This window comes from Phalaenopsis equestris, unplaced genomic scaffold, assembly GCF_001263595.1.
Source record: "Phalaenopsis equestris unplaced genomic scaffold, ASM126359v1 Scaffold000002, whole genome shotgun sequence".
In the NCBI taxonomy this organism is placed as follows: Eukaryota; Viridiplantae; Streptophyta; class Magnoliopsida; order Asparagales; family Orchidaceae; genus Phalaenopsis; species Phalaenopsis equestris.
In genome coordinates this window covers 49,083,665-49,092,319 of record NW_018164444.1, presented here as the reverse complement: position 1 = coordinate 49,092,319, position 8,655 = coordinate 49,083,665, and the positions used below count along the sequence as shown (strand labels likewise).

The 8,655-nt window shown below is 39.8% G+C and overlaps 1 protein-coding gene across 1 annotated transcript; it reads left to right on the top strand.

Annotated features, from left to right (window-relative positions):
- The first annotated feature begins 1,854 nt into the window (after positions 1 to 1,854).
- LOC110038010 (cysteine desulfurase, mitochondrial-like) lies at positions 1,855 to 3,915 on the top strand. The gene is made up of 2 exons (XM_020742767.1): positions 1,855 to 2,009; positions 2,114 to 3,915. Exon 2 carries the CDS (start codon positions 2,192 to 2,194, stop codon positions 3,575 to 3,577), a length of 1,386 nt encoding a protein of 461 aa, XP_020598426.1. The 5' UTR covers positions 1,855 to 2,009; positions 2,114 to 2,191; the 3' UTR covers positions 3,578 to 3,915.
- The last annotated feature ends 4,740 nt before the right edge of the window (positions 3,916 to 8,655 follow it).

Below are 8,655 nucleotides of genomic sequence, written 5' to 3'. Positions count from 1 at the left end.
AGTCCATATTGATAGGTTAAAATAGGTTCAAAAAGGTATTTAATAATTTTAAAGTAAGTTCTCTATTGTTATGCCAATTAATTAAATTTATTTCAAGAGTTATTGTTAGGTATGACGATAAGGGACAGATAGTGGACCGAAGTGGAAGCATTTGTCCAATTGGTGGAGTTTTCGTTAACTGGGTTGGGGGTGCGGGGGCAAACTCCCGCGGTACATTACAATGTAATTTTGTAATTACATATAGTACACTAGATTTATATATATATATATGTTGTATTTATAAATCTAAGAGTGCACTGTTTTCAAGAAATCAAAAGAAGCCGCTGCTCATTGCTTCCAAGGACATAGACATATTGTGGAACCTCATTAAATCCTCGTGTTCTTTCTTAAATTGCTACGTTCTTGATTCTTGAGTTTCTTTGCCCTAATTTCTCAACAGTTATTTTACACTGTCAATAACTTCTCTGTTTTCTCCTTTTTGTTGGAGGCATGAAGTTCTCCCTTTTTTTTTATGCTTTCTTCTTGGGACATGAGCAAAGTGTTGTTCTTTGCATTCTTTTTGCTGAAATTGACTGTAGAGTCACCTTTTTTCTTTGGCTGATTCGTTGTTGTTCTTTGCTCTGGAATGAGCACAGTTAGCATCAAGACAGTAAAAAAATATATCAAAGGAACAAAAAAAAGGCTTTGAGCAGCAGCCAAGCAGGGTCTATACTTATAGCGCTTTGAACTGTGTCGTATGCTTTTTGATATAGTTTTAGTGCGCAATACCATGATTTTCTAATTGCCCTGGTAGTTAGGAACTTCACTCTCCATCGAGAGGGCTTAGATTTGTAGCCATGTGGTTTTGGAATTTCTGCTCAATATTCTCAATCAAAAAACCAATGGACAGAATATGCAACTTTATGGGAAGAATTTGCACAAGTAGGAGAAAATTGGTATGTAATGAATAAAAATAAAGATTTTCTGGGAAGAATTTTTATGAAGTTGTTGCATCAGCTTCCTACTTTGCAAACCCATTTTTTTTCACTCTAAAAATGGTGTTCTTCATTGCAGCTGCTTCGACAAAAAATGATTTTATTTGGAAGCTTGTCGCTCTCCCTCGGGATGGCACATGGCGTCCTCTCTTTATTTGGTTTGTGCAATAGAGTGGAGCATCTAAAGCTTCCTTCTACTACTAAACTCTCTATTTTTCATTTACCTATTTTTTTCCCATTCAATTCTACTGCAACTCTTAATTTAGGCTTTTTTATTTTTTTTTTGCTCTCCTTTAGATTGTTCTAGGGCACGTAGTTTGCAGATTTGGTTTGAAAAAAAAAAAGTTAATATCCAAGATAAATGATTATGAAAGAGGAGAGCTGAAAGGCTGCTAGAGAAGCAGCTGAAGATCCAAGTTGTCTTTCTTGACATAAATTATTGATGTCATGAGTGTAGGATGTTCGCTCGAGCTCTATATAACATTGCTTGATGCATGTGTTGATTCCCGCAATGCAAGACATCTATTTGAGACCTTTTAATGCATGTTGAAGGGTACAAAATCGAGATCGTTCAGCCGGACTTTGGTAGCCGCACAGGGGAAGGCTGGTCGACATATTTGTTTGTTTGTGGCTTTGATCTAGTGAAAGTGACTCAAATTAGCACGTTTATCGGCGAATTTATCATGATAGCACGTATAAAAATGTCAATTTTATATACATAGACATTCATTTTGATATGATTTTGTGTATAAGCTCTCAACACGCGAAGTTAGGGGGTTTAAAAATTTAAAATTATAAAATTAATTTATAAAAAGAGAAAAAGGGTAAAAAAAAAAATTATAAAAGCATTTTTTCATTTATACGGGAAGAGCAGATGCCCGGGCCTCTCCCCCTTCGCGACGTAGGGCCCCTTCCCCCGCTAAAATATAGTGTCCTAGCCGACTGTTCGCGCGTCCAAACCGGCCCCTTCCCTAGCGACATCTTCTCGGCCCGGACCTCACCGCCGGCCACCCCCGTTGGAAACCCTAGGCGTCGGTAAGCCCCTCACGCCGGCTAACCGCCGTTCTTGTTTCCTCCCTCTTTCGGCTCGGTAAATCGCGGTTTGAGCTTGCTGGGAACGCTTCAATTTTGTTTTCCAGGATTTAGGTCAAATCCTTCGTAAATCCTACTCAAATCTTGCTAGCAAACAGCCATCAAGTCCGATTACTTCAGCGATCATGCTCCTCAAGCACCTCAACACGGCCACCAGCCTCGCCCGCCGACTGATGCCCTCATATCGCCCTCTCTCATCCTCTTCTGCTGCTTCACTTTCCTCCGTCGAAATTTCCCCTCATTTCACCAACTCTGCAGACGAAGAGGATGGTATCATCTCCATGAAGGGAGTTCGCATCTCCGGCCGCCCCCTCTACCTCGACATGCAGGCCACCACCCCCGTAGATCCCCGCATCGTTGATGCCATGCTCCCCTTCTACCTTTCCCGCTTTGGCAACCCTCATTCCCGCACCCACCTATACGGTTGGGAATCAGACGAGGCCGTCGAATCCGCCCGCTCGCAGGTCGCAGCTCTCGTCGGCGCCAACCCTAAGGAAATTTTTTTCACATCCGGAGCCACCGAGTCCAACAACATCTCCGTTAAAGGCGTCATGCATTTCTATCGAGAGAAGAAAGGACACATCGTTACCACCCAGACTGAGCACAAGTGCGTCCTCGACTCCTGTCGCTACCTACAGCAGGAGGGCTTCGAAGTTTCGTACCTCCCCGTCCGTCCTGACGGCCTCATCAATCTTGACCAGCTTGCCTCCGCAATCCGCCCTGACACTGGACTCGTATCCATCATGGCAGTCAATAACGAGATCGGCGTTGTGCAACCACTTGAGGAGATCGGAAGGATCTGTAAGGAGAAGGGCGTCCCCTTCCACACCGATGCTGCTCAAGCTCTAGGTAAGATCCCTATCGACGTTGAAAGGATGGGGATAGGCCTGATGTCGCTAAGCGGGCACAAAATTTATGGTCCGAAGGGTGTTGGTGCACTTTACCTCCGGCGGCGTCCGAGAATCCGAGTGGAACCTCAGATGAATGGCGGTGGTCAGGAGCGTGGCGTCCGCAGCGGCACTGTGCCTACGCCGCTTGTAGTTGGTTTTGGGAAGGCCTGCGAGATTGCCATGAAGGAGATGGAGTATGATGGCCGCAGGATTGCAGCGTTGCAGGAGAGGCTACTTAAAGGGATCAGGGAGAAGCTGGATGGAGTGGTGGTGAATGGTAGCATCGAGAATCGTTATGCTGGAAATTTGAACCTTTCTTTTGCTTATGTTGAAGGTGAAAGCCTGCTTATGGGACTGAAAGAGGTGGCAGTTTCTAGTGGGAGTGCTTGTACCAGCGCTAGCCTTGAGCCTTCTTATGTGTTGAGAGCACTTGGAGTAGATGAGGATATGGCTCACACTTCAATAAGATTTGGCATTGGGAGATTTACCACCGAAGCAGAGATAGATCACTCTGTAGAGTTGGTGGTTCGTCAAGTCGAGAAGCTGCGAGAGATGAGCCCTCTTTATGAGATGGTGAAGGAAGGGATTGATCTCAAGAGTATACAGTGGGCTCAGCATTGAGATTCTGTCTATCACTGTGGTTACTGCGAGAGACCATATAGCTGGAAGAGATTGGGAACGATGAGTGTAAGAGGATGATGAAGAGACAATTGGTCTGATCCATATTGAACGAGGGTTTTGCTCCCTGTACGCTTTCTTCCAGGTTTACTATAGTGAAAGTTGCTATGTATAACATGCTTTGGTTTCTCAGTTTTTTCCGTTGGAATGTGCATACCAAATATGTGTTAGTTTTGTTTAATTAGTTTTCCTTTTGCTGTCTGTGATTAGTTGCACTACTGTTTACTTGTTGGATATTATTGGCACTAAAAATAAATGGTTTAACACTTTATATTTTTTAATTTTGCAATTCCTGCTTAGTTCTTTTTGGAATCATAGGCAGCTTGGTCATCAATTTGATTAAATTTTGCTTCATACTTTGGGAATTTCTTGCAAAATTTAATTCTGTAGAAGCATGCCATTTTTATGCAGTGGAAATGTCAGCCAAAAGTTATCCCGACTATAGCTCTTTCCAGCGCTGGATATTTTTCTGCAAACTTTTTTGTTTTTTTTTTGCTTTCTTTAAATTTTCTTTGCTTTACCGCACTAGTTCTTTTTATTAAACTTAAGCTGTTGTTTTGTTCTGACATTTAAATAAATAAACCTGGGACAGCTTCTGGTTTTGGAAGCATGGTTGAATCTATAGAATTCAAATCTTGAAGAATGAAAGCAGAAGATACAATTTTGTTCAAGATACCGTTTATAATTCTTCAAAGATAAAACAAATTTCTGTTAAATGAAAGCTTTCCTAGTGTTGGAATTTTAGAAATAGAAGTAATCCACTAGAAATAGGACAAACCATGAAAGTAAATAATGCTGACCCAAGTTTTGGAGTCGCCCATTTTCCTTTGTAACATTGTGGGATGTAATTCTCTATAGTATTTGTTATGCATATATTCTGCCCAAAAGGAATCATGCCCTCTAAATTTAATCCACAATTTGTAGAAATTGATATGATGTAAGTGCTGAAGGTCCTTGAAACCCAGTCCACTCGTTGATAGCGGTTTACAAAATTTTTTTCCGATTGGTCCAGTGCATTTGTTTTTTTTTGTCTTGCCTAGAGAAAGGTTTTTTCGAGTAAGTTTTGTTTACTTTTTTGTTTCATTTTCAACATTTGACTGATATAGAGTGGAAAGGAGGTAAGGATGCTTTTCAATAACTTGACCCTACTCCCATTAGATAGGAAATGTGTGGTCCAACAATTAAGTTGCTTATGCGCCTGTCCACCATCTCATCAAATAGAGTTTGCTTTTCTCTGCCCTTAATAAGTTGTACCCGAGAGTACTTCAGAGGGAGATCAACTTGCTTGAAGCTAGTGTGTTCCCTTAACCGCTGCCTGGTGCTAATCTTCGTTCAGTTACCCCAAATCAATTGACATTTTTGCTTATTGAATTGCATGCCTGATACCCTCTGGAAATCCATTAAAGTTTTATGCATTACCTTCACAGCCTGTTTAGTAGCATCAATGAAAATTATAGCATCATCTTTTTATGCAAGATGGCTAATATATGTTTTGGACCTGTTTCTGTACCCTCTATAGTTGTGCTTATGCTGAGCCTGTATTAACATTTTTGATAAATAATAAAATGCCAATATGAAGATAGTTGGAGATAAGGGGTCACTTTGCTTGGTAGCCCTCCTAGACTTGAATAAATAGTGAGTCTGTCCATTGAGAAGAATTGTGTAGAACTACTTCCTAGCCATCGTTCAATCAAATTGCATAAATTAAGAGGCAATCCCCTGGCTCTTTGCACATCTATAATAAATTTCCAGCTTAGGGTATCGTATGCCCTCCTCAGATCTAACTCGATGACCAAAATCTCTCCCCTGCAACTTGCAAGGCTTATCAATGTCAGTCAGCAATTCTTGGGCTAAAAGAATGTTATCTGTAATACTTTTACCTTTAGTAAATGCAACTTGATTTGGGGCAATAAGGTCAGGTAAATAATGTTGTAACCTTGTAAAATTTTCTTTGCTAATCACTTTGGAGATGACATTAGTGAGGCAGATTGGTCTGAATTGGTCCCATTTACTTGGCTTCACCTTTGGGAATTAAGGTAATGGTTGTTGTAGTAAAATATTTGGGGGGATATACCCCTAAAAAGAAGCTTTGTACTACTAGAACTACCTCCTTTTCACAATCCCCCACATCTTTTTATAGAAATCTGTAGTGTAGTCATAAGGGCCTATTGCTTTGCCACCGTCAATGGAGTTAAGAGCAATCCAATTCTCATCCTCGGTAGGTGGTTGGGTGCTGTTGAGGTCTTTGGTTATAAGTGTGCTGTCAGCCAACAAATCCGGATCAATCAAATGCACAGGTACTGGCGGTTGATTCATCAGTGTTTGAAAATATTGTACAACATTGGTAGCAATGCCCTTCTGATGGGTTATCCACTCATCATTCTCAGTTTTAATTCTGAAAATAGCATCGAGTCTTTTGTGATTCTTTATACATGCTTGGTATTATTTAGTATTCCTACCCCCTTCTGTGAAATGTAGATTTTTGCAGCCTTTTGTTTCAGGAACATCTCCTCCCAGTCCAAAGTTTTTTTGCATTTTGGAATGTGCTTCGGTTAGTTCCTTGGCAGTAGAGCAGTCCATCAAAACAACTTCCTCTAGCTCGCTAACTACCTTCTCAGCCTATGCAATTCGAAAATTCAAGTCTCCAAATTCTACCCAATTCTATCTTTTAAGCGTTCTGGATGTTATTTTCTATAGATTTCATAAGTTCAACCAGTGATTCCCTTTGTCTTCCTTGGACCATGCTTTCCTAATCATCTTCGCAAACTTAGGGTGTTCAGCTCACACATTGAAGTACCTAAAGGAAGAGTGCATCAATTTTTCTGAGGCTGTTGTGGAGATCAGAAGAGGCCTATGGTCAGAGCAAGTCATAGATAGATGTTTCACCATTGAGTATAGGAACTTGTCTAACCACAGCTGGTTTACCAAGATACGATCCAACCTTTCGTAGTTACAACCTCTTTTTCAAGTAAAAAGAGGGCCTTGATATCCAAAGTCATAGAAACCCAGTGCTTGTATGCTGTTATTGAATTTGAGCATTTTATTGAAGTCAGCCCGTGGACTTCCCTTTTTTTCAGCTGGGTTGGCAATGCTATTAAAATCACTACCAATGAGCCAATAGTCGTCCTTAGCTGAGCTAATCTTAATCAGCTTCAGCTATAAGACATCCCTGTCTAAATTAGATGCTCCTGCATCTACAAAAGAAATTCCATTCAAATGCATCTATTTTGAATTCCATGTGTGTAAATTGTGGGTGGTCAATCTGCACCTTCCAAGCCACCTCTTTTTTACAGAAAATCCAAATCTTGTTATTGACATTAGCATTGTTGGAATCCATTAAATTTGTTTAGTTTCTTACCTCCATTAAATTTGTTTAGTTTCTTACCTATCCTCTTACTTATCTTCAGTTGCTCCTTCTAAGCTAGTGGGTTCCCATGCAAGTTGCTGTGCTTTACTTTCCTTCTAGGCCAGTGGATCTGGAAGGGACTTTTTTGTGTTTTGGAAGGAAACAATGCAAGCTTTTTAGTTTTTTATCACAAATTTAAACTGTTTAATTAATGTTTTCTTTTAATTTGAATAGGGGTAAAAATTAAATCTGTTTTGCATCAATGTTTAATTATTTGATTGTTCTTATAAATCTGTTTGATTGCAATATTTATGTTGAATATTAGTGTTCAAACTAATATTTTCTTTTTACTTATTAAAATTTACATTGGTGAAAACTAAATGAGTTCAAATTCTGATTTTGAAAGTGATTATGATGAGGGGCTTCAAATGGCAATTGCCCTTATTTGTGTTGATGAGTACAACAAAGATTCTTTTAGAATCGGGTGAATTTCAAGTATTTAAGGCCACGAGTATGTAGTTGAAATACATTTGAGGCATCTAACTCATTGTTATTAAAATTATAGGATGAAACCTCAAATTTTTTTGAATATATCTATTATAATGAAGAGTTGAATTTACGAAATACATAAAATGATTAACTATCGGGGAACAAATTGCAACTTTTTTGTTGACCTCCTTTTCTTCAGCTGGGTTGGCAATACTATTAAATTCCCCACCAATCAACCAACAATCGTCCATAGCTGAGCCAATCTTAGGGTATGTTTGGGGGCGTGGCTGGAGAGCTTCGCGGCCACAGCGTGGAGTTTTTTCGCAAAAAATGGGTCGCTGGATCGACCCCGTTGCCCACGTTCTGTGATTACATTTTTACCCAATTGCTCCTTTGATCGAAGGTTGGTTAGTTCGGGTTGTTACGTGAAAGCAAGCTCTGCTCCTTCCCCCTCCTTCTCTCGCGTTCATTCGTTGGTCTCTCTATCATTCGTTCGTTGGTCTTCTCACCTGTTCGTTCCTCTTCCCTGGCAGCTCGGCTCGTTCGTTCTTCTTCTCTTGTATTTTGTTTACTTCGGGAAGATCTGGAGGGGTTTTGTTTTGTAAAGCTCATTTCTCTCCCATTTCTCTTCTCATTGAAGCTCTAAAAATGCCTGGTCTTCTTTCTCTCTTTGATCACAAGCGGTAAGTTTCTTCTTCTTTCCTCTCTTCTTCGGTTGCTACTTTATTTTCTTTTCGCGATTTGGAAGTTCTCGTTTGTTACTGTTTCCGAGATTATACATTTTCTGAAAGCATTTGGAGGTTGATGGTATTGGATTGCTGGAGCCTTTCTAGATACAGTTTTTAAAAATGGATACAATCTGAATATATCTAGAATTTTGCTAGCGGATGTATAAGAATTGGTTTCCTAACAATTATGGGATGCTTTCTTTGATATGGTACGAGCTGAAGTTCCAAGTACATTTGAATTTATGAATGGCTTGCAGATTATAGCCTAAAAGTTTTTTTTGATCAAGTTTATTTGTGTTGGGAAAGAGGAATCATTCCTCTTTTTTTTCAGTTCTCTTGAATAGTAAATTTTTGGTTCAGTTATATGGAATTAGCTTTTATTATTCTGTTACTTTTTTTTTAGATTCCTGAATCAGAATCATGTATCTTCAATCCATTGATTTGCCACTAATCATGCT

Coding starts and splice junctions, on each gene's coding strand:
- LOC110038010 (XM_020742767.1), top strand. CDS start 2,192: ATGCTCCTCAAGCACCTCAACACGGCCACCAGCCTCGCCCGCCGACTG.